The sequence below is a fragment of the Stegodyphus dumicola genome, chromosome 8 (assembly GCF_044657685.1).
Source record: "Stegodyphus dumicola isolate Sdum_Otavi_A_Nest chromosome 8, ASM4465768v1".
NCBI lineage: Eukaryota > Metazoa > Arthropoda > Arachnida > Araneae > Eresidae > Stegodyphus > Stegodyphus dumicola.
In genome coordinates, this window is record NC_140775.1 from 174,923,955 (window position 1) to 174,951,680 (window position 27,726).

The following is a 27,726-nucleotide window of genomic DNA, read 5'->3' on the forward strand; positions in this document are numbered from 1 at the left end:
AATACAATAAAAAGGAATTTGCACTTACTGTTTGAACTTTACTGGAGAGGTCAGATATTGAAAAAGAATAAGGAATTGCACAAGTACGTAGCGGCGAAAATGACTATCACTCAGCTCCAATTCTAAAAGCTACAAGAAAACTGGACATTGCAATTTCTCACACTAACAGCAATAACAGAAAAAGTTTATAAATTTTAATATTTGGGGAAAAAATTACTATACCTTAGGACTAGTCAAATATTTGGCAAAATAAAAACAAGCTCCATTAGGTGAAGATAATTTTGCATCTTTCCATTTTGATGAACTAGAACCATCAGATTTAAAGCTTCCAAATGCAACTAGTATGTCCGAAGTAAACTATGAAAAACAAATTTTAGATAAATAAAATCATATATATGCTTGCTTCACAATAAAGAAGTACATATGATAAAAATAAATAAATAAATAAACTATTTTCAATCATTATATGGAGCATGGCAGAAATAAAACACGCCTGGACAATACGTTGAAATGCTAAAAAGGGAAAAACATTCAAGAAAAAATTGCTCTTCATTTTAATTTATTTTCCTTTTCCATTCTAAAAATAATAACTCTTTATAATAAATTATTAAGCCGTAACATTTCAAAATTAATCCTTCTCACTAGATTCTTACATAACACAGATGATGCCGGTACTTATATAATACACCGGCTAATAACAATTTAAAATTTTACAAACTGAAATTCAAATAACCACATAAAAATGAAAAACCATAACTGTGTCAATCTTAGCCAAAGCTTCATTAAAAAACTGCACATTCTTCTCACCTTTCTCTGGCTTGCAAACATGCTGTCTGCTGCAGCACCTACTTTCTTCAGATATTTCCAAAAGAGTAAAAATACCATATAAATATTTGTGCTAAGTTATCTGTGCCTGCATTAAAATATTATGTCAAAAATGAAAAGTCTGTTGTGTTCCAGCACATGATCTACCCTCAATTCTATGTCTTAACATGGAATTGGAAGAATATTAAGGAGCTTTAAGTAAACTATCACTCCCGGTTGATTGTTTGTAAGTAAAATATAATTTGTTTATAAATGTTATGGCTCGATATTAATTATAAACACTATTTTTTTATTATTTTATCATTCCATATAAAGGACAGTGATAATTATACATGTGCATGTATACATCATTTCTCATGCTTTGATTTGAAAACACCACATAAATGAAAAGGATATCCCCTAATGATATGTATTTTGGATTCCCAAAACAATGATTTAACAATTAAAAAAAATTTTAAAGTATTCCTGATAGAGTGTTATGTGTTGAGATAGATACATTTATTTTTATATTCAATATTCAATGTTTTATTATTTACTATATTTCTTCAAAAATAATACATAGCAATAACATAAGGTAGCAGCATTATTTTATTTCAAAAGTGAAACAAACACACGAGGATTGAGGCTAATACATTTAATTGCTCCATAATGAGCTTATTCTCATTGCATTTAGCATAAATTCTAAAATACATTTAATGCTTATAAATGTAATATGTTATTCTCAATCACTATTTAAAATCTATTTTAAATACCAAATTTGGGAAGTTTAGGGTTATCTCATAATGCATTTTTTTACAGAAGGCTTATCAGAGCTTCAAGTAAAATACCATTTACAGTTTATTAATTTTAGCTAAAATCTAACACTTTGTTCCCATTGATACTAAATACTAAAATTGAAAAGTATGAATTATATTTTAATATAATTTTTCATTAAATACTGTTATAAGGATTAGGATTACTCAGTTATGGCAAATTACACGAGGGCTATCTGCCTAAAGGGAGGGATGCCTTCGTGGAGGACTTTCTAAGGGAAACTGGTTCGTATACATGTTACACATGGGGAAAACCACGAAAACGCCCATGCAGCCAGCCCGTTCGCGGGATTCAAACCTTGGACCGAACTACTAGTGTTGAGCGTCTTTACCGCTCGGCTGCTGATGAGCCACTAAATACTGTTATAAACTTCAAGTAAAGTACCACTTTCAGTTGTCCATTAAAGACTTATGAGCTTCCAGTAAAGCACCATTTCAAGTAGTCTAAATTTTAACCCAAATCTAATCAACTCTTTATATAAATGTAGGAAACAACAGAAATTTTTGGAAATTTCATGTAAGAGTTATCATGGACAAAAAACAGTTGCATACAAACAGATAGTCACATAGACAAACAGACAGATATCATTCTAATTTTTTTTTTTTTTTAAAGTGTTGTGGGGACTCTATTTCATGCTTATTCACTGAAAATTCACAATTGTATTTTTAGACCAAAACATCACCTCCCTTATTAAGGTATACAGGTTGGTAGGAGGTAAAAAATTTCAAGCTGTCACGACTACATCTTTATGCCATTGTCAACAATAATGCCATCTTAACTAAATCATCATATTTATAATAAGAATATTTTTAAAAATTTAATCATTCAGTTAAAAAAAATCAATAATTTTCCTTTTAAAAAAGTTAATTCTTGTTTTCAAGTACAACCTTACAATATATGAAAACCATTAACTAAACCATAAATTTTAAAGGCTTTCAATTTCAAAACCATTATTAGCAGAGTTGTTACTTGACTTCATGGTCTGGATAAAGTACTATGTCGCCTACAAGAGTAAAGAACTGTATTTTCCCAAGAACTTGAAACAGAAATTTGATTTCCAAGGAAAATGTCTCAATAAAAATAAGTTCCAGTTATATAATTGTATTTCTTTTTAAAGTAATTAAATATTCTACTCAGCACCAAAATTAGCATTTAATGAAGTTTAAATCTGAAACATTTCTGATCATGTATATATGAAATAATTACATAAATTTAAGTACATTAATGTTAAAAAAAATAAGTAATAAACAAAACATTTTAAATAAAACCAAACCTACAATAAATCCTTGCTAAAACAACTACCCACAGAAGATTTTGCTTCTTGTGAATAAAGCTGTCTTAAAGTGATTATATACAACATCCATCTTTATTTTTATTCTCTGAAATTATCATCCTTTCTTAAAGGATGCCAAAAGTCACTATATATTTTGGATTTTAGAAAAGTTTACAAAATAAGCAAAAATTAGGCAAAGCAACACCTATCAATAAAATTTAATAAAAATTTTAATTATTTAAGAACTTACAGCATATCTTGTCAGGGTAGTTTGAGATGCATTGGCCAAACTAAAAGAGTGTTGAAGTTTCGTATCAAGGAACATGAATCTTATGTCAAAAAGGCAAAATTAGCAAATCTTCTATAGCTAATCATAGTTGGGAATTTTATCCTAATTTTGAATTGGGTCATAATCCAAAAAGATTTTTTATTGGTGAATTGGATTTTCTTGGTTTCTTTCTTTCTTTCTTTTTAATTTCACAAAGATTTAGCTCTTTTAGTTCTTGACTTTAAGTCCAATCCAGTCCTTCCTAATGCATTTTAAAATTTTACAAACTTAATTTTTCAATTTTTGTTATTATTTCCGCAGATATGTGACACTACCTTCTCATTCTCTTTGCTCCTTTTGGGTATAAATGCAATCATAACCTTTCCCTTTGTTGCAGATTTCTTTGCTGCTGATGAAGGGAGACCTGTACTCATTTGCCCTCAAACTGATAGAATCTTAACTAAAATCTATGCCAAACACAAGGTTAATTTTAGACAAACACAAGGCTAATAAAATTAGGCTTAGGCTTAGCCTAATTTTATGTTTTACTTTGACATGATTCTTCTCTTCTTTACAAAACACGCTTTTATCGAGAGAAGCACATACTAAAAATAAATGCCAATTATGGCATTCTGACTGGTAAGACTGGTATTTAAAGACATTCCATAAGAATATTCATTAGATAATAGGAAAGATATACTTTAGCTAAAATGCACAACTCAATAACAGTGACTCATGCCTTTAATACTATTGATGATTGTTTGTCATGGCTGTAATATCATTTTCATAGAAAGACATATCAGAATTCTGGAGAGTACTTAATGATACATTGCAACCTACAGTCTATCTTTCTAATATACTTTCTAATTTGTATATACTTTATTAGAAACAAGTGGCATGATTTTGGAGATCACTGTGAAGGTAAAATTATTTCACTCTCCATATATCTCTAAAGACAACAAACTCTATACAATCATATATTAATTTCCACAAATATTACATCACTATACCCATTGCAGCAACAAGCGTATGAATAATAGGCTATAATATTTTATCTCAATAACAAACATCTATTGCTGAATCACCAGCAAAAAACATGTAGCTTTTTCTGCGCATTCATTGCTACTCCTGCCCATACTAGAAGACTGCTTCTATCGTAATGGTCTCTTTCTGTGCTATTTGCCACTTTGTATCAAGTCCAAGTTCCAAATCAGAACTCTAGCAGAATCATTCTGAACACTCATTCATAACAAATAAGTAGTTAATCCCATTGGCAATGGTTCTATTTTAGATGCTCAGGGGCAGAGTTCAACCGAATTATGACATGAAACAGAGACAAACATACAAAGATAACATTTCTCCTCGTAAAAAGTCAACTTCACAAGACATATACAGAACAATTTGCTGTGATACATGTCTTTCTGCAAAAACATCTGAAGCCAACTATAAAGCTATTAACGTTCTACTGCATCTTTCACTTTCTTCCTCTACTTAGTCTTTCTACACCATCTTTTCACACAGAAAGTGAATAACTGTTACAGAAATAGTCTTACAGCATTCAGATGCATGTCTTCAAGAAATAGTTTGTTGATGCTGGTAATGTTTGCACTGTTGCTTTATAACATCATGATGAACATGTTCTGTCATAGCATCAGTCTTGCACAAACTTGGCTATTCTTACAGACTGCCAATACACTTCATCATTCAAATGCTCTCTTTAACACAACTTCTAATTTACCTAATTCACATCTCTTGAAATGTTTCTTGGAATGAAATTTAAAGTTGAAGTCAGAAGTGCTTTATTTTAAATACTTCTGTTTTGACTCTGGAAACATTTTTTTGCAAAAACAAATTCCATATTTGTTATCGATGATAAAAACTATACCAAATATGAAAATTTTACACTTTAATTTCCAAATAATAAATTTTATATGGTTAGTTTTTTTTTATTTGCTCATTTTTAGCAGCAGTGTATGTGTACGTAAATATATACCATGAAATGTAAGTTAACTCAAATAAAAGAAAGATTATTCTAGCATATATTTGATAATTCAAACAATTTTACTGGTTTTTATGATTTTGAATTTATAAGAATGCACTGTATATATACATATATTTAAAATAGAAATTATCTTACATTTGTAAACTGCCTCCATTGAATTTTGTTGTAACAGGTATTAGGATTGCGAAAAAAGTCTTGAAGAGACCAAAACTTTCTATATAAGCTTATATCAACATTAATATGACTGAAACAAAACAAAACAAAAAAAAAAAAAAAAAAAGTCATTAAAACAAATTTTTCATAAAATACTTTTTCAGAATGTTATGCATGAAAGGAAGAAAAATACAAATTAAAATGAAACATGCAATATCAGCTTCAATAGTTATTTTATATGTTTACAGATGTGTTTATGAAGATTAAAGATATTTCACGAACTTCCAATGCAATTATTTTGCATTAGAAGTCCATCATAGACTATGCAAAATAATTGAATATTATCTTACAAAATAGAAACTACAACAGATGCCACTTAATGTGATCCCGATTAACGTTATCATTTGGATATTGTTATCAAATTGCCATAGGGTACTTATGTATTTATAGGGTACTTATGTATTATATGCCATAGGGTACTTATGTATTATATGCCATAGGGTACTTATGTATTTATGCAACCACCTTGGCAATTTTTTACAGATGAAAGTGTAAAAGTTACTTTATCAGGTGCAAGTTGGTGGTTTTTATGATCCCCCCCTTTTTATATAAAGATTCCAAAACTATCGATGTTTATCGTAAGTTGGTAAGCATTATCAACATATGAAAAGAAAACACACTCTAGCAATTTAAAATATAAATAAGGATAAATAAATTATTAAATAAGGATTATGTAATACATTAAAAAATGAAACACATTCGTCTTCGAATACTTCTGTAATATTTTTGTGCTATTGTTCTCCAAAAGTATACAGCCATCTGTTTTCGTTAAAAGACATCAGAGAATTGAGAAGACTCGGCTTCGTGCAAACCTCTACAACAGCATATATCTAGGAATTCTGTATTCTTGCAGAAATTTTACTGCAGTTATTTTCATCGCGGGCAAATTTTACAAGCCAATTTTAAAACTAAGTTTAAGGCAAAAAATATCATGATTTGTTTAAAAAATTGTTGGAACTTAGACTACAACAAAAAAGAACGCATACAAAAATGGTTGCATTGCTTGACTGAAAAATTATTATCAGCATGGTTCCCAGAAAAATGGCTATGCGCATGGTTGCCAGAGTTTGGTACACTCTAAAAATTTGGCGATTTTTAATAAGGTAGTAGCATTAATACATAGTACCTGCAGAAGTCCCACTCATTAGTACATAAGAAAATGGAAAATATGTTGCTTATTGTGATTAATGATTCAGTTAATATTATCAAAGAATTTTTTTTAACTGAAGTAAAGTTACAAAATAAGGGACAAAATATCCAAATAAGTCAAAAATGTTGCCAAGTAAGGAATTATATTGCTAAATAGCTTGCTTTGGTTTTAGAGAACCACTTTAAATTGGGAGGGGACAACTTAAATCTGGTTTAGATTTTGAATAACTCTATCGAATCAGAGGATGATGAAATACATCTTTCTTTTTCAGGAGAGGGGGGGGGGAATTCAGCCAAATTTTTCTCCTGATCCTTAAAACTATTACTACTACTAATAATAATAGTAATAATTCTCTTGGAAACATGTACACTAGACTAAGGTTACTATTTTCCCCATTTTAAAATTTTATATTTGCATGTTCACTTCCAGTGAATGAGCGATGCTCACAGAATATTAAAATTGGAGATACAGCATAAATCAAATAATTTTTATAAATGTTATGAACAGTTCATAAATTAACTGATGTGTTGAAGGCATTATGAGCAATTCATAAACAAATTTTTACATTTTCCTAATACAAATTCAGTGAAAGTACTTACATATTTCTTCTTGCATTTATATTAAATTAGTTAAATTCCATTGCTGTTTTGAAGGATATTTTTTTTTTTTCATTGTTACTGTTATCACTTGGTTAATGTTATCAAAATAGCTATGAACAAATCTGATCACATTATGCGGCATTACTGTGTTTCCAAAATAAAAATATTACTGATTAACTTTAGTAAAATTTAAATTTTAATCAAGGTAAATTAAAATGATATTTTGCTCTTAATAAGATATTAAAAAATTAGGCAAAATTAAGTTTCTGTAATAAAAAGTATAAAAAATAATTTACAAACACAGGATGGTTCCACATGAAGACCTAAGGATTTTGGTGTAACTCATATTCTAATGGAAAGAGTTACAGAAACACAATAATGGTATCTGGAGAGAGAAAAATTCAAAAAGTTTTACACGTCATAAATTCTCAATGTGCAAATTCTTTGTGCAAATTCTTGTCATTTTAAAATTTTATATTTGCATGTTCACTTCCAGTGAATGAGTGATGCTCACAGAATATTAAAATTGGAGATACAGCATAAATCAAATAATTTTTATAAATGTTATGAACAGTTCATAAATTAACTGATGTGTTGAAGGCATTATGAGCAATTCATAAACAAATTTTTACATTTTCCTAATACAAATTCAGTGAAAGTACTTACATATTTCTTCTTGCATTTATATTAAATTAGTTAAATTCCATTGCTGTTTTGAAGGATATTTTTTTTTTCATTGTTACTGTTATCAATCACTTGGTTAATGTTATCAAAATAGCTATGAACAAATCTGATCACATTATGCGGCATTACTGTGTTTCCAAAATAAAAATATTACTGATTAACTTTAGTAAAATTTAAATTTTAATCAAGGTAAATTAAAATGATATTTTGCTCTTAATAAGATATTAAAAAATTAGGCAAAATTAAGTTTCTGTAATAAAAAGTATAAAAAATAATTTACAAACACAGGATGGTTCCACATGAAGACCTAAGGATTTTGGTGTAACTCATATTCTAATGGAAAGAGTTACAGAAACACAATAATGGTATCTGGAGAGAGAAAAATTCAAAAAGTTTTACACGTCATAAATTCTCAATGTGCAAATTCTTTGTGATACAGCATATGTGCACGCTCTAATCTAATTTCGCCCACATTCAATCCACAGCTGCTTGGTTCTATCTGAGTGGTACTACTATTTCAGTTCCATGAAATCTTGAAAGACAAAGGCAGCTTGCAACATAAATACAGTGTACTCACGATTACCTGGGTTAATGCTGGGAAAGGAGGACACAAAATAACTGAAAAATGCAGATAATACTAACTATCAATTTCCATGCTTATTGCATGTGTTTATTTCTTAAAAAATCAGTAATTTTGCTTTGTTTTTGAGAATGTTTAAATATTTCTCAAATTTAACTGTGCATTTTGCAAAGTGTTATTTTATCACTATATTCGAATCTCCTTTGGTCAATGAAGCCCAATAGAGTGTCAATAAACATCTCTGCTGTCTTGTCAGTAGCTTCTTCATTTGTATTTTCAGTAGCATTCTCTGCCTCCTCTGTTCTTTTGAGATTTTAAACAATATCTGTATCACTTGTGCATTGAGCTGCCCAGCTGAGCCAAATCACCATTGAAACATTCAATGTTTTCCCAATCGATATTTATGCACAAATACGAAAAAAATGTGTATGAAACAAGAAAATCCCAATGATCAGCCAAAACAACATTTTTGACTACGCACATGCAAAATGAATTGCATGAGGAAATTGTTAAAATTAAACCTAAAGACAGAATTCAGCAGTTTTTAGAGCATGTTCAACCTTGCGCATATTCGCCTTTTACATATGCTCACACATAGTGTTCAGTGCGGATATGTGGCATTACCATGCATGACCAAATAATCTGCATCTGTGATAATGCATAAACCAAATAATCTGCATCTGAAAAATTGACAGCACACTGCACCAGATTCTTAATGTGAGCAAATAAAGATGAAATAACAGTGAGCCTATTATAAGTGTGAGCATTTTATAGTTATGCAGGATGTGACAGCTATCTATTTATAAAGAGCCGCATGGCCAAAAACCATACAGTAGTGAAACAAGCATAGATTGAGTTTTTTATAACAGAAGCATTTGCCATGCCATGAAAGAAAACATTGAAAATTTATAAAAACCATTATAAAATTTCAAATGTTTCTCTTTTTCTTTAGAAATTAAACATTTCTCTTTCCACTGCATTTACTACAACTTTCTATTATAAACTAAAGGCATGCCAAAATTCACCAGAGCTTATAATGCTCTCTAAATGGATAAAAGCCTACTATTATTAGAAGAAAAATTAAATTAAAATACATGCCAACACAATTTTAGATATTTAATTAATAACAAATTTTAAAGCATGCTCAACCAAAACAGAATCCTTGAAAAGACAGTATAGATCTTTTATCAATATTGCACATACTTTGGGACAAGTCTGAATCAGTTTAAAACAGGACAAAGGCGTAACTACTCTGCTATATTTTTAAAAAATTCAAATAATCAAAAGCACAGCAACTTGAATTTTAAAACTGGACAAAATCAGTTTCAGAAATGAAACATCCAATGCATTTCTAATTTTTCTAATTTATTATCAAACAAACAATTAACAATTATAAACTCTAAAACAAACAATTAGTTATTCATAAAATAAGTGTAACATAAAAAATAGTAAGAAACAGGCATACTATTTAAGTGTTAAGTAATTCAATTTAAATTAAGTAGAGAGCATTAAATAACTGTTAAGTAAATAGCTTTTAAATTCTGATGAAGTTCAAAAATTTAAATTCATTTACATTTGCTAAAAATAATTCTAATAGACAATATACTATAAAAATATCAAACATGAAATTTTAACATGATATGAAATACTTTCACATAATATAAAATTCAATTAAAACGAAATTACTGTATAAAACGGCTACACAGTCTAAAACATACAAGTTGAAATGACTTAAAGAAAACATATTATTGCGAAAAGGTATCATAATGTACTTCATTAAATTTTATAATGTTCTCTTTAAAGCAATGAAATCTGAAATAATTATTAAAAAATTTATAACCTGAAAACTTCAAATTAGAACTGAACACTAAAAATAAATAAATAAAATAAAAATGAAAAAGTTCAAATATATATATATATATATATATAAAGTACTCTTCTGTTATTGACCAAATTAAGAAATATATGTATGTATGCATGTGTGTATGTATGTGCATATATGTGTATGTGTATGCACACATATATATGTATACATGAATAAACACATGCACACATACAGCATTTCTGAATACATACATTTCATACATTTCTGAATCTGGTCCCGACAACAGAAGAGTATCAAAAAAATTTTAATTAAACATTATATAAAAAAATTTTTAATGATTTTATACCAATTATATCTCAAGATGCACATATATTTTACCTTTGACTGTTTGATGGAATTTCTCCTTCTTCAGGAATATCCCCCTTTTCAGAATTCAAATCACTGAACATTTCATCATTTGTGGTATATACAGTAGTATTTTCAAGATTAAACTCGCTTATGATATTTAAACCTTTAAAAAGAACAAAAAGAATAAGCAAACATTTTTTAATTGCACTTTCAAGATATAAGACTATACATAAAGTCTGATACCTTTAACCCATTAGCCGCTGGTGTTGCGTTGACGCAACGGTCAAAATAAATGCGTATATAAATATAACTACCTAAGATATTTTATACCAGCAGATGATTTTGTGTAGGGAATATTATGAAGATTATTTCTGTAAAAAATATTTGCCTTCAACAATCATTTGTTTATAATAATTAATCTCATACTTTAAGCAAAATTTTCGACCGGATATTTTTGCTGAAAATATTTAACGAAAGAATCGCCGTCTTTATGAGAGATCTATTTTTTTAAGTCAAGGTTACCGTTTATCAGAACATTACATCAGTCAGATGTTTATATTTGTGTTGGGAAGCAAGGGAAAACAGGTGTTGCGCTGACGCAATGTCAGCAGGAAACGGGTAGTCAATCTCCTTTTTTACTCATTCCTTTCGATGTTCTGGTTGTTCAAAAATATCTAGAACGAGGTATCTTACGTTAAGAGAAGCCCTTCAAAGATTTTTTGATGAAGAAATAGATTATGATAATGTTAATAATGACCAGAATGAAACTGATATTGTTGTTATTCCCCCAGAAATTGTAGAAACTAGTGACGAAGAAGAAAGAAAGGGCAATGTTTTAAATAATGATAATGATATTTTACCAAATGATACTGCTGGGGAAGTTGAAATCCATGTAAGAAGTAAGTTTTAGCCTTCTAAAAGCAGTTATAGTCGTACTAAAAAGTTTAAAAAGCAGAAGATTGAAATCTTGAAGTGGATAAAAAAGGAACTGTTAGTTATGTCTCAGGAAGAACATGAAGAAAGAGATAGAAGAGAAATTATAAAAGACAAAATACAAGGTAAAACTAGTGCATAGATTTTCGATTTTCGTTTAGATATTTACTCTTTTCTCGCTGAACAGACAAATATATACGCTCAGCAAAAAAATAAAAATTAAAAAATAATAATAATAATAAAATAAATAAATAAATAAAACAGAATTTATTGCATCTGAAGCCTATATGAGAAGATTTATTGGAATATTATTGCTTACAGGATATTATTCTTTACCTCAAGAAAAAGTGTATTGGTCTTTTGATAAGGACATTTCTGTTCCTGTTGTATGAGAATTGATATCACGTTTGCAGACTCCTATTGAGAGTGTAGAATTAGCCAGAAATAGATCAGCAACAGGAAGACCTAGTAAATTCAGCATCCAAAAACCACTGCATGGAGATAGTAGACATTTTATCGTAAAGTCCGTTGATAACAAAAGACTTTGTTGTAAAGAGTACCATAGCCAGACTGTTTATAGATGCAAAGTATGTAATGTAGCTTTACATCGTGATTGTAATCAAGTTTTTCATGCTTGAATCTTTCAATTGAAATAATCTGTATTTTTAAAAGAAATACAATGTATATTTAATATTAAATTAATTACAAGTAAAGTGATTTGTAGATTTATAAAATGTTATACAGCTAAAAAGTAATCCTGCGCTCTACTCAAAAGAAACATCACACGAGTACAATCCTACTCACTAAACATCCGTAGTCTTATTCCGCTGACGTTGCATGAACGCAATACTCACGTTTTCCACAGGTAAGAGCATTTTTTAAATTTTCAATGTAAATTTATGTTATAAATGCTTAATTTAATATTGTTATTATTTTTATGAAAAAAGAAACATTCCTTGTAGTTTTGGCGGTTAATGGGTTAAAGTACTACATCAAAATATTCCTTTAATAATAATTGCTTACACAAATAGAGAATTTTTATATTGAATATTCTTTAATACAATCTTTAATAATTATAAAAATATACCATATATATTATTATAAACATTTCTGCCAATTTATGCTTCTTTTCTGCCTAATAAATTATCAAAAATACTCCTTCAGAATACCTATCTGTGAAATACTGACGATACTAAATCTAATTAAATGTTACTGGTTTATTAATTGTAATAAGCATGCCAAATGAAAATGTTAATTGTCCTACAATGTGCTTCAAGATATTAAAAAGAAATTAGCACAGAAAAGTAATTTAGGTTAATTCATTAAAACTGGAATCATGGGAAATTTTCTGCAACAATATAAATGATGGTAACTTATGACTGCTTGAGAAAAAATTTAATTTAATTGCTTAAAAGAGTACTAAAATATTTTCATGTGATCTAAAAGCAACAAAATTCAATATCTTTCTAAAACATAAAATTCAGTTTGTCTGTTCAATAGTTCACCAGTATGTTTTCTTGATAAGTTCACCTGACATTATCTTGAACAATTTTCTTGTTTTTATGAGAATGATAATATTGCTCTTACACTATTGCTAAATGCATGATTTTATTTTCCCCCAAAACATAAAACTGACATTTTTTGAAAACAAAAGCAGTTTAAGGTTTCAAAGCATTTATTTTATAAAACTGCTTTGATGTGTTTTTAAAACAATTCTGCAGTCAAAAGTCTAAACTCTCAAATCATACTCTGTGATTATATTGTTTATAATATGGTTTTACTATTAAAATTTTGAAAATTCTGATTTTTTTTTTTTTTTTTTGCTTTGTTTTCTTATTTTAACAAGGGATTATGTTTCTAGCTTTATCAGTACATAATTGCCTTATGTACTGATAAAGCTAAATTACCAGTACAGATATTAGATGAGACAGAAAAAATAATCAAAGATAGTAAATTATAGATAAAATTATATCAAGAGCGCAAGCACGTTGCAATCAAAATAATTACTGTACAACATCTGAGATCCAGACTCGTCGGGACTCCTGCAATTCCGGATTTGGGATTTTTCTGGATATTAGATTATTAGTTTAAATCTATTAAGATGGCATGCAGATATTATAAAATTAAAAATATGAAACTGCGATTCATGAAATAATGTAGCATTTATGATCTAAAGGGTATCAAAACTTACAAAAAAAAAAAAAAAAGCTTAATATTTATATGTTTACTTTATTAAACATTACTTTCAATGGAAGTTTCTTAAATTGCTTTTTTTTTTTTTTTTTTTTTTTTTTTTTTTTTTTGTGCTAATACTTTCTCTTTAATTCTGTAGACAGACATAATTTCTTGTTCAGTTATATTGTTGAAGTCCTGTAATTGCCGTGTCGAGAATTTCAACAAACTTATCAATCAAAATTTTTCAGTTTTCAATAACCTCTCTGTCACTTTCTTCACTATAGGTAGCCATATTTTCTGGATCTAGAACTATACTACAGATTCCCCCTGCATTAATTTATTGACGATTGAGGAGCATTGTCATCACAATGAAAAACTTTTATATTTATCACATCACATTTCTTTACAGAATGCGTTAACTGGAAAATCTCACCTTTGGTTTGTGATATCCAAAAACCTTTAAAATTTACGGCTATCATCATAAAATTTAGCTGTCATTCACTATACATATTTGGCTATGTATCATGAGATTGGCAACGAAAGACAAGCTGTTCCGCTAAATTTTATCTTGCTTCTATCGTGCACTGTGACAATTAAGCCTGAATTGTATTAGTTATTTATTATACTTATGTCTATTTCTCGCGCGCCTCCTTTTGTTTTTCCTAAATTCTGCCGCCCAGTGCAGCCATACAAGCCCTGGTGCTGGTTCTGGGTTTATGTGAATAACAAATCTGTTATTCTTAATTCAAATATCCCTAAATTTAATCTTTTGGCCTATAAGTATCATTAACAAAATCTATTTTTAGTATATGGAAAAAATTTTTATTAAATTTTTCTCGTCAACATTTCTTTACACATTCAACTTAAATCTATAATAACTGCCAAGCGTAATGTCAACATAAAAAGTTTCCATACTCTTATTCATTTACTAACATAAAAAAAAAAAAAAAAAAAAAAAAAATGTTTAGGTATCACTACACGAGTCCTTACTCAAGTTGTCATGTATTGATAAACATGCAGTGATGAAAGCAAAATATAATAAATAATGATTCGCCAGTTTGGCATCAGGGATATACAATATTAGTAGGTGTAAAATCAGAGATGTATCTATTTAGAATGTTTCGGATTGAGATGTGTGCCAAGCAGATATGCATCTACGGAGCCAAATTACTGATCATACAAATTTATGCTAAAATGATTGTTTCTTCAATAACAAGTATTTTATTTAGTGCTGAAGTGATATTAAGAATCCGACTCCATATGCTTTATTATGTGCGGGTGGGGAGGGGATCAAATGCGCATGCGTAAAGCATGCTTTGTAATGTATAAACTAACCACTGATAGAGCTCATCAATTTTACAGTGACTCAATGAATCATGCTTATGAACTTAGCAACAGGAAGTATCTTGAGTAGGAGAGAAATTGAATTTACCCATTGCTAATTGGCATTAATTTATCTCTATAATGCGAATACTGCAGTGCTTTTTCATTTGCTAGTGAGTATATGAAAATCAGGCACTACTGTATCTATCACAGAAGTGTTAAACTAGACACTAAACCTATATATCCTAATAGTTTGAAAAGTCTACTTCTGGGACATAATCTGGATATCATAGATTTTAAGGAAAATGTTCTCTTTTACAATATTGTATTTGTTACAGGTGCATTTAATCCAATGGAATAAATCTCATTTTAAAGAATAAGGTATTAGCAAGAACATGCTAAACGTGTTTTCGGGGTTTGGCAGGCATTAGCGAACAGGAAGCAGAGCACTTGTTCATGCACTGCAATTTTATACACAAAAGTTTATTAAATATATATAAAAAATCAAGACAAAATATCAAATTTTTATTACAAATAATATAAAATTATTTACCTGAGCGCTCAGAAAGAGGAAATATGTGAGCTAGGAACAACAGTATTCGGCCACAAAATACTGTATTCTGAGATCTTGACAACCTCCGAAGCAAATCTAAGAGAATTTTTTCTTTAATTACATTGGAAGGCATAAAGTAATACCATAAATATTAAAAAAATTATAATAATTTCAATAATTATAAACAACATATATTTCTCAAAGAAACTACCCAAAAGTTATGAAAGCTGAAAATCAGTATGTATGATAACATCTCCAATTTACTGATATGTTGCTTTCTCCCCCCTTAAATCCTTCCCTGGACCTTCGTTTATCAACCATTAGTCTCTGTCAAGCAGACACATTAACATCTGCAGAATTACTACCTACAGTGTCATTAAATAAGAGCAACTGTAGAGGTGGTCACCAGTTTTGTCAGCCAGGGCACATTTGTGAGTTTACCAGACCTTATATGAGGGTTGGAACTTTAATAGTGGCAACACAGCTGAAAAAACGCTACGCAATAAAACCAAAGAATATCACGTATACCACATGTAAGCTACATACCTACCTTACCTCTCAGCAAAAAGACTCGTCCTGCCTACGTCATGCGCATGCGGAGTGACACGAAGAACGGATCCTTGTATTAGCTCGCGGTCTAAAGTAAATGTTGTCAGGATGTTTTCAAAACAAGAACAACGATGTTGGACAAAAATTTAATGTGCCAGAGGTCGTATAGAACAACAGTGTCATCAAGGGCTTCAAGAGGCTTGCGGGGAATCTGCATTGCCTTACAGAACCGTAGCAAGATGGGTGAAAGCATTCAATGAAGGATGCCAAAACGTGGCAGACATGCTGCGGCCAGGTCGTCCGAGTGTCAGCGATGCAGACGTGCAAGCTGTTGCCGCACTAATGGACAGTGATTGCCGCCAAACGATTCGTCAGCTGGCCGGACAAACAGGATTAGCGCATACGACCATGCTGCACATTCTGAAGGAACACCTGTCCATGAGAAAAATTGCTTCACGATGGGTTCCACATCCATTGACAGAAATGCAGAAATGGCTACAATACGATGCTGCCCGAACCCACCTAGAGCGCTATGAGCGTGAAGGAGATGCTTTTTTACGCCGTTATCATTACACTGGATGAGACTTGGGCCCGATCATACCAGCCAGAACTGAAACGCCAATCAAACGAATGCCGTCATCATGGGTCACCACGACGTTCAAATTTTCATCAGAACCCCAGCAATGTGAAAGTTATGGTGATTGTCGTGTACGACTGTGATGGTGTCAACCTAACGCATACCTTCACTGCGCAGTATTACTGCTCATTTTTGGTGCACAATCTCCAACCAGCTTTGAGAAAAAAATGGCGACACTTTCTGCAGAACGCTCCTCTCATTTTGCATAACAATGCTCGGCTGCATGCAGCACAAGCTGTGACTGATTTGTTCAAGTGATGGGGCTGGGAAGTGCTTTACCATCCACCATACTCCCCAGATCTAAGCCCTTGTGACTATGACTTAATTCTTAAGATCAAGGAACCACTTCGTGGCACTCGCTTCCAAACTGTTCCTGAGATTCTTGTGGCAGTAGACCGGTCCATTCAAACTATAAACAAAACAGGTGCTGCTACAGGTATTCTGCGACTTCCACATCGCTGGAAACGGGTTGTACACAATGCTGGCGAATATATTGAAGGACTGTAAAACATGGTGACATGAATCACTTTTGTATTCCTTGTAAATAAATAGTTGCCACTATTAAAGTTCCAACCCTTGTATGATGGAGAGAAAAAAAAAAAAAAAAAAAAAAAAAAAGAGATTGTGGCAGAGGTTAATCAGAATCAGCTTTCCCCAAGCCATTCACCAGGTCATTTAATATAAAATTACTAAATCTAAATTGAGCACTACCTTGCTAGGAAGGAATACCTTCATGAAGAATTTTCTGAGAGAAATTAACTTTCTTTAAATTAAGACACAGGAAATTTTATGTTCCTTTAAAATATAATCCACATTTAGAAAGACCTTCAGATGAGTATCTAAAAAAAAAAAAAAAAAACTTTGCGAAAATGGAAAGCAGTCCTACATTATTATTGAATCAAATAATAAAAATCTTGCAATAAATGCTTGTAATAAATAATCTAAAGCATCATTTTTACCTGCCACCTTATAACACTTAGATGTCAGTATTTTATCATTAATTTGTATATGTGTGATTTCATGGTTTCAATACATAAAATTACTTTTAACTTCCAACTAGGACTGACAAGTGGCCACCTAAGTAATTACAAGTACTTGATAACCAGCTAAAGCCAGAAGGGTACAAACTATTTATTTTATGAGTTTTTGCCATATAAGTGACAAGAACTGGCAGAAATTCATAATATAACTATCAAGTTATTGAAGTAGGAGACTAAAATGTATTTTAAAATCCAACTATGACATTTGCAATATTTATTTAAAAGTTACTTAGCAAGAGATTTATAATGAATGACTTAATTATGTGTACTGGTAACCATCTCTTTCTCACCAAAGCTAAAACGAGATAATTCTCATTTCTTAGATAATCAACAAGTTCCAAAAATTATATAATGGTCTTTTTTATGCCTGATAATTAATTATACAGCTATAAAATATTTGTTTTAAAAATAGAACAAAACTTACCATTGCAAGACCTTAACAAATGATTTTTGCACGTCTTAAAGAAAATATCCTAAAAATAAAATACCATTATTGACACGAAAAAGTATGAATAACAACTACAACTTCATGACATTAAAAATGAAAATGAACCTTTTTGAAAGTTTCTACTCTGCTTTCAACAAAAGCAAATATTTTCTCACATTCAACTACAGTAGAGGCTTCAAACATGTCTCCAAGCACAAGAACTGGAAGATTTCCAGGTGCTATATCTGAAAAGCAATAAAGAAGGAAATGGCTTATGTAAAATATCAAAACTAGTCTTTTTTTTTTTTTTTTTTCCAAAATTAACATACATAAGAATAAATAAAGGCAAACAATAGAACATCCAAATACAATTGTAAATCTCTGAGAAAACTAGACACCTAGAAACCAAATTTCAGGGTACAAAAGTAGTATAATCTCTTTTCTTTTAATAGTTTTTACATACTACTGCTTTCCAGTTTCAGGTCTGGAATTTTTGGAGTTCCATCAAACATGGAAATAGAACAAAATTTCTAGTAGTTTTTAAGCTGTTATCATTTTATTTGTTCTGGAAACTTAATGAGGAAAGGATCTCTTCTATCAGGCCATATTGATTCTGAATCAGATTATCAACCAGGAGGGAATGTGGTCAGCCTTTTATTTCACTGCTAAGTAATTAGTTTTACTTTTTATCAGTGTGGAGGGGGAGAAACCAGCTATTTTTATTCCAGTTTTGGTATTTACCAACACTTTCTACAGTTTATTTTGTTTAATTTATAAAACATGTTAGAAAATAATCTAAATAAATGTGTACTTGTATTTTTCAAGTGTGGGGAAAGCAGGGGGGAGGCCTAGCAGTGGTGAAAGGGGTGCAAAGTTCAAAAAAAGGTTGAAAAACACTGCTCACACTTTCATTTCCTTTTTCGTATTTTTATTTATTTATTTTCATTTTTTTTAACAATATGCCTTCTTAGAGCATTGTAAAAACATCAGAAATTTTTTTTTCATAATTTTAGGATGAAATTTTCAAATTAAAGACCATCTTGAGGATTTTCATATCCTTTTTACTTCCTTGTACGAAGTAAAAAGGAAGTATTGTAATCGTGAAAAGTTTCAGGCAGCATATTTCAACGACAATATCCATTTTGACCACTATCGAATGCAATTTAACAATGTTTTTGCGTGACATCTGTATGTAAAGACAGAATAAAAGACTCTTTTCCTCCAATAAATTATAAAACTTCTTTAAAATGAATTCTGAAGAGAATTTTTCGTGGCATCTGTACGAACATATGTACGTACGTATCTCACATAACTCAAAAACGAGTAGCCTCAGAACGTTGAAATTTTTTATATAGGACTACTATAACATGTAGATGTGCACCTCGTATTTTGCTTGCAATCGGCCGCACCAAACGTTATATATATCCACTCTGTTACCCGGCTCAGTGATCTCAGTTTCTTTAATCTTATATGTTTATAAATTGTGCATTTTTTGCTTTAAAAATGATTGAATTATGTCATTCTTATCTTCCGGTTAAGGATTTTATGCCTTTAGTGAATCTGCAAGCAACATTTGTACAATTAATCAACAATTTAAAAGCTGTTTAAGTGCAGTTAGGTCTTAAATTTTAAATAACATGGCGGACATATTTGTTTACATTTGAAACAGCGGAATAGTAGATTTGTTGCCAATCTAGAGAGACTAAGCTTCGCAACAACAAAGATAATGCCCTCATTTATTATTGTGAATTAAATCATGCTTAATCCTTTCTGGAATTTTTTCGAGGAAATAAGTGTTTAAGATTTACTTCATAATTTTTAATACAGATATTTTGAGTTTTTATGTATTTTTGCCTTGTCGCAAAGTGAGAACTAAATTAATTGAATGAGAAATACTAAATCATCTGTGAAAAACTGTTTCTTTCTTTGTTTGCTTAATTTCTTTTATACATTATTCTATATATATTACAATATTTGAAAATTTCACAGCTGAGTGTTAAACTGACTTGCTGCACACTTTTTCACATTTCTGATGTATGTACACTGCACAAAAAAAAAAAAAAAAAAAAAAAAAAAAAAGAGGGGACAGATCTATATCTCTCGTTCTACTGAGACGATTGAAGAAATTCAAACTACATTTTTCAGGTCTCGAAAGCAAAACTTAGGATATATATTACATTTATATATAGCACTGCTCTAATATAGGTATTCTGACACAAAATCGAATTTTCTGAAATGACATGACATCTTTTTCCATATTTCGATTCTATGACTCAAATTATGCCTAAATATTAATTTTTTTTAATTTGGTGCGAAAATTATGGAGAAATTTTAAAATTTATATTACAGCACTTTTTTCAGTTTGCACCAAGAATAATTCACTTGGAAACTTCTTAATTTATAGCAACCTATTTTCCTTTCCCTTTTTTTTTTTCATTGTAATTGAGCAGGGAAAAAAGTCATTGTTCACTATTTTAAATAATTTTAACAAAGTGCGTAAACCACATTTGGCATCATTATCGCTTATAACAAATATACCAGATTTCAAAACGTGCCAGTATGTAAATTAACATATACCTAGGAAATTCTGAATATAAAGCTCTAATTTTTTGCAGGTATACTTAGAAATACATCTACATCAAGAAGATGGTAAAAATTGTATAGGTTATTATTCAAATTTTTTTTCGAAAAATTTATAAAAATTATTTTAACATACAAATTTTAAAAATAAATCATAAAAAATGAGTGAATTTTATTCGGAATAAACCTAAATTTCAAATTCTGGAAGAAAGAATCAAGTAAGTTTAACAAAAAAGAGATATTAATAAATATATATCAAATTCAATTAACATGGAGGAGCTAAAATTTTGAGAGCCAATTTTTAAAAAACTACTCATGCGATTTTAAGAAAACTTGACAGTTTGACATAATTTGAATCAAAGAATCGAAATATGGGAAAAAAATTTGAATGTAATTTCAGAAAAAGTCCGATTTTTGTGTTAAAATACCTATATTAGAACCTATATGCTAAGTCGCGCTTTCAAAACATGAAATAGAACTGCCCCCTTTTTTTGCAGTGTTCATTTGATGCAATACAAGTTTTGTTCGCTGGCTCTTTCCTTGGTTCACCAAGCAAAAAAGGTCGCCAACAGGATTTATATTATATCTGCTTGAAATTTAGGCAGAAATCACGCATTAAAAATATAATATACTATAAAATTTACATTGCAAGATGGAATTTGTACAGATATTCTCTATCATTTATGATTTTAGTGTAGTTATGAAGCTTTTAAACATAGGGTGCACATTCACTGATGGAACACATATTTCTTGAAACAGTTTAAATAGGGTCTCGGAGCACTGAAAAAGCTGTGAATTCCATCTATTCTTAATAGTGCCTCTATATAATAGACAATCCCAGACATATAACTATAACATGATACTAAATAATGCATGAATATGGCATACACATATGATAAAATTTAATTGAACTATGCAGGCACCATCAACATGAAAAAGTAATAATGAAGTACACTGTATTGCTCATTTATTGTGCATATTATTTTCATTCTTTCTAACTGGTATAAAAAGTAATACATTCTGATTGTTAAGCATAATCCTCAAGGCATAATATGATATAGTATATGTACTGCATATTCCTAGGTATATTTCAAGATACTTTCTGATTGTATGCATCCCCCAGAAAATAGTCACAAGGAATGCAATATTATGTTGCCAAAATAAACAACCCCACTAAGTTGCCAAAATATATTTATATAACAAAACAGGTATGTGCATATGAAGCAGACGAGTGCCGGTCATTAATGCTTGTTTTTGCTGCACTGATATTGATCATCAATGTTTGTTGTTATTGTACTGAGTGTACTTTTTTCCTGTACGGAACTGTCACGAGATTGAGAGTTTACTGGTCGATGAAAAAAGAGAATTGCATTTCTTCAGAAATATGGCAGCAGAGAATGCTATACTTTGCATTTCATAAAGTTGTATTTCATAGATAATCAAATTTTAGAATAAAAAATTTGTCCAATCCTCTCATGTTTTTTAAAGTGAAAACAGATAGCTATTTACAAGGCATAACAATAGTGTGTGTAATGTCAAATCTGCCTAGTTCTTTGATCTATTTTAAGCAAAAACAGATTGCTGTGTACATGGAGAGAATAAAAGTGTGTGCAACGCCAAGTAATACAAGATGCTGAATTTCAACAATTATCTTATATTTTTTAAAGCTAAAGCAAATTGCTGCATGGGGGGAAAGCACAAAGAAAAGTAAAATTTTATTTTGGATGATTCTGGTATTTTTAATTTTGTTAACTGATTGCTGCTTTATGCAATTCTTAGTGGGCCACATTTTTTTTTTTTTTTTTTTTTTTTTGGCTGTTGTCTTTTGCACCTTAGCTTGGCAAAACATTAATTTCCAATGGTTGAAAACATTGCGAAAAATAAGAAAATACCACTTTCAGAGAACAGCAAAGTGCTAGAAATCAATGCCAAAAAACTCAGTACAAGTTATGAAATACTTGTTCAAAGTGCGCTTGTATATTTGCAGTTTAATGGTCATTATGCATTATGAAGATCATACTGTACATGTCTGGATTGCTGTTTTCAATCATGCCATGGGAACTTTTGCTTAATATGTATTTAAGAACCACTTATTTCTTTAATATACAGTCAGAAGTCTTTAATCTAGACTCGTCGGGACTTTGGCGATTCCAGATTATCAGTTTTTCCGAATTATAGATCAACAATTTAAATCTGGTAAGATGGCATGCAGAAATTATAAAATTAAAAATATGAAACCGTAATTTATGAAATAAAGAGCAATTATGATCTAAAGGGTATCAAAATTTATAAAAAAAAAAGCTTAATATTTATTTGTTTACTTTTTTAAACATTTCTTTCAACACGCGCATGCGTAAAGCATATATTACGCAGTCGAAATTAGAAAATTGCAACCAGAAAACTATTTGATGTGTATTCGTGATATTTATAATGACGAGGAATTTGATTTAAATCGTATCAAAGACGGAGTACATCAAGATGAAATACTACATTCAGTAAGGAATTATAAGCCAAATAAAATAAAAACATCTGCCCTGAAGTTAAGGAGAGTGCTGACAGATCAACTTCCAGTTCATTGCACGTCGCGACGTTTCCCCCCACCCTCGCAGAGCAGCGTGAAATTGCTAAACAGATTTTGGAATGGTTAAAGAAACAAAGGATATGCCTTTATCCAGTTTTTGCAGCAATTCCACTTTTTGTTTGATGGACATCGAAACATACTTTCGCTTTGTAGATCATTTTGCAGTTCCAGAATCGGAAACTCTTTTTGACATAATCGAAAGTTCAAGCTTACTTCTTATAAAATTGCTCTAACAGTCTGCAAAAAATAATAAGCCAGATCCAATTCGAAGATTAAGGAACAATGCAATCTGCAACAATAACTGAAATAGATAATTAGATAATTTTAGCTTAGCTTATACCGTCCGTTATACATTAAACGCGCATGCGCAGAAAGTTTGTAGCTTTGAGGTCCGGATAATGGACGTCCGGATTAACGACTTTTGACTCTAGTAAAAGTCCAGTAATTCAACATCTAATAATTCAGATAATCTGGTGTTCATACATCTGATCAAAGTGCTATGAGATGAGGTTTTGAGCAATTTTGTTTGGAAAAAATCAGAAGTGTTCATTATTTACCATGGGGCCAGCATCATTCTAGCTAAATATTATGTAGCAAAATGCTATTGAAAAAAGCAAAAATATCAATATTTTTATGATTAACCACTCTGAACTGCTGGATCTATTCCAAAATGCTGTTTCAAACAATTTTCTATGTGAAATGGGCTAAAGCAGGGTTTCTTAAACTGTGGGTCCCGCAGCAGGGGGTTGCCAAAAATTTTAGCAGTTTTGATATTTCTTTAACTTATTATAATAATTTTACAATTACCAAATATTTTTACACAATGTATCTGAAAATAGATAAAGATAAAACAATACAAAGAAAAAAAAAAGAAAAAGTTTTGACGTATTCCTTTTTGTAATATAAACGTTCATTTTCCTTGTTTTGCACATGATGCTGTCATTTCCTCTGTTACTTATTTTCACATTGTTCTAAGTCTTAAAATTAGGAATTAAAGTTAATGGCCTAAAACTGCAATAGTACGTTACAGTACAAGTGGAAAAAACTGACAGTTTCACTCACGCATGTCTCGGATTTGTGCAATACTTATGGGGTTGCACAAAATGTTTGTAAATATTATGGGGTCCCGGGATTCGTGAAAAAATCTCAGTGATAAAAAGGGATCACGACTGAAAATAGTTAAAAAAACCATGGGCTAAAGGAACTGAAGATGCAAAGATGAGCTACTTGTGGAAATCTTGGTAATGTCAAAAGAAGTAGACAATGAGAAGGAAGTAGTTCTAAATAATGTTATTTCGCATACAGCTACCAAAGCATTACATACACATGTGAAATCTAAACAGCTCAATAACTATAGTGGGAAAATAACAAACCTGCATATTTTCTTTGATGATGTTTTGACAAATTTGTGGTTATTCAAACTCTAAAATATTTTCATACAAAAGCAACACAGTATATTCAAAATTAAGAATAATAAATTGTAAATATTTTTAGTTCATCTCTTAATATGTTTTTAATCATTAGAAATTCTGCATACTCTACATAGTGCTTTGTTCAAAGTTTTGCATTCTTACAAAGGGTTACATAATGTTTATAAATTTGCTTTTGTCAAATTATCTTGATACAGTCAAAAGACGTTAATCCGGACACCCAAAATCCAGAATGATCTATAATCCGGACCTCAAAGCTATAAACTTTCTGCACATGCGTCAACACATAATGCGTTCAGGCATGCGTGTAATACGTTTATTCATACGCATTTAATGTATAACGGACGGTATAAGCTAAGCTAAAATTATCTATTTCAGTTAATGTTGCAGATTGCGTTGTTCCTTAATCTTCGAATTGGATCCGGCTTATTATTTTTTGCAGACTGTTAGAGCAATTTTATAAAAGTAAGCTTGAACTTTCGATTATGTCAAATAGAATTTCCGATATATATTTACTAATATATAAAGGATCTACAAAGTGAAAGTATGTTTCGATGTCCATCAAACAAAAAGTGGAATTGCTGCAAAAAATGGATAAAGGCATATCCTTTGTTTCTCTAACCATTCTGAAATCTGTTTATCAATTTCAAACTGCTCTGCGGGGAAAGGGGGGGACGTCGCAGCGCGCAATGAACTGGAAGTTGATCTGTCAGCACTATTCTTATCTTCAGGACAGATATTTTTATTTTATTCGGCTTATAATTCTTTACCAAATGTAGTATTTCATCTCGATGTAGACGGAAGTCTTTGATATCATATATTTTATTTTGATATGATATATTCACGAGTACACATCAAATAGTTTTCTGGTTACATTTTTCTAATTTCGACTTTGCGTAATGTATGCTTTACACATTCGCGCGTTGAAAGAAATGTTTAATAAAGTAAACAAATCAATATTAAGCTTTTTTTTTTGTTTGTAAATTTTGAGACCCTTTAGATCATAATTGCTCTTTATTTCATAAATTACGGTTTCATATTTTTAATTTTAAAATTTCTGCATGCCATCTTACCAGATTTAAACTGATGATCTATAATCCGGAAAAATCGATAATCCGGAATCGCCAAAGTCCCGACGGGTCCGGATTAAAGACTTTTGACTGTATAATAATGTGGCATACTTGATAACATGGCATTAATAGAATTCCATACTTTTATCCAACTTTTATTGTAGAATGGTAAGCAATGTACACTGAATGAGCAGGTATAGAGATATGCCTTTCCATAGAATTTTATATTGGTTATTCCCATTACTCAAGGAATCACTTCATTAAAACACAAACAGAGACAAATAGAATTATAAGTGTTATCCTTCTTTTAACATTAACAACCTTAAGGGTAGGAACAATAAAAGCATTACTACTTTTCCAATCAATAAATAACTTTCCAATGGAATAGTAACAATAAAAAATGTACTAATTTAAAATATCTTGCTAATGGTGGAGAATGTTGATGAGAATCCAGAGCATAAAATATGAATTACCAATATTATCTCTCTGACAGAGCTTTTTTATTCTACTTTGATAGTTATATTTAATATGTAAGTGGTTAAAAACATAATTTAAGAATGAACGAGCTACAAAGATATTATATTTGAAAATAATATTTAAAATTAAAATAGCAAGACATATTATGTTAAAAACTTCTTTTTTTTTTATTATTATTTACCCCGTAAAGCGGCATCAATGGAAAACTGGAAAACTCTTTCTAAATGTATTATATCTGTTTTCTGCATCTGAAAAAAAAAAGGGGGGGGGACAGAAAATGAGGGAAAAAAATACATGCAAATTCACTGCATTTTTATAACAGCATCTTTAACAGACCTTAAATTCTATTTTAATAATACTTACAATTAATTCCAGAAGAACTTCTCGTACAGTCAGTTCAATGATATTTTTTAAGTCATTTTCACTGCAAATAAATGGAAAAAAAAAAAGATTTAATTATACAAATTACAGTTACCTGCATCAGCAAAATTTACTTTACAGAGCATCACTTACTTTTGAGACTTTAGTAACTGGCGAGAGTTGGCAATAAAATCATCAAAACTATTTCTTTCAACAACATCTTTGAAAAGCAGCTGAAAAAAGGTATTTGCATGAGAGTAATTTATGCTATTAAAATTTTATTAATTGAAAACAAAATGAAGCATTCTATTTGCATTAGAGTAATTTATGCCATTTAATTTATTAATTAAATTTACATTAATTGAAAACAAAATGAAGCATTCTATTTCCATCAACTGGCAACTTTTGCAAAGATAACTGTCCTTGGAAAAGAAAACAGTTTTTTTTTATAATGTTTAGGAAATAAGCCATATTTTTCACTTTCTGAAGGCAGATATAAAATATAGCCTTTTCCACACTGAATTTTCGAATATTATGGTGGCACTGCTTAAAACCAGACATAAATAATAAAGAAGAAAAATTACAATTGAGGAAATTTTCCAATCTAGTGAAAGTAAGAACAAGTTGAATATGATAAGATGATTTTCTTTAGGTGCTGAAAGCTTTTAAAATATGTTGGCATTGGAAATTGTAAATATGCTGGAGCATTAAACATGAATCTCAAAATCTGGATTAACTTGAAACCACTTGATTACTCAAAAATCTAATTTAAAAAAAAAAAAAAAAAAAAAAAAAAAAATCAAGATTTTGTTAATACTCCCCCAAAAACAATTTTTTTAAAAATGCCGATGCCTAATATGACTTTTATTGCATATACATATATAAAATATAAAACTATATGTATTTACTTTTTGTGTACAACCTATTAACATTCTTTTTATTTCCTTTGCTGTTGCCTTTTCGGCAAAAATATATTTATGGGTGCCCCTTGGCAATAATTGGCAGTACATG

At 30.2% G+C, this 27,726-nt stretch overlaps 1 protein-coding gene across 3 annotated transcripts in view; it reads right to left on the bottom strand.

Annotated features, from left to right (window-relative positions):
- Positions 1-27,726, bottom strand: part of Hpr1 (THO complex 1-like protein Hpr1) — a 58,824-nt gene that overhangs the window by 24,376 nt on the left and 6,722 nt on the right. For 2 of the 3 annotated variants that reach the window (XM_035352092.2, XM_035352091.2), the window contains exons 2-11: positions 26,869-26,948; positions 26,719-26,779; positions 26,537-26,603; positions 18,344-18,462; positions 18,215-18,263; positions 15,565-15,660; positions 10,611-10,743; positions 5,317-5,425; positions 223-357; positions 29-129 (exon numbers count right to left, since the gene is read on the bottom strand). In XM_035352092.2, coding sequence (XP_035207983.2) covers positions 29-129; positions 223-357; positions 5,317-5,425; positions 10,611-10,743; positions 15,565-15,660; positions 18,215-18,263; positions 18,344-18,462; positions 26,537-26,603; positions 26,719-26,779; positions 26,869-26,948 — 950 coding nt within the window. Of the gene's footprint in view, positions 1-28; positions 130-222; positions 358-5,316; positions 5,426-10,610; positions 10,744-15,564; positions 15,661-18,214; positions 18,264-18,343; positions 18,463-26,536; positions 26,604-26,718; positions 26,780-26,868; positions 26,949-27,726 lie in introns of those variants that run through there. The other variant, XM_085822783.1, reaches the window with a different exon arrangement.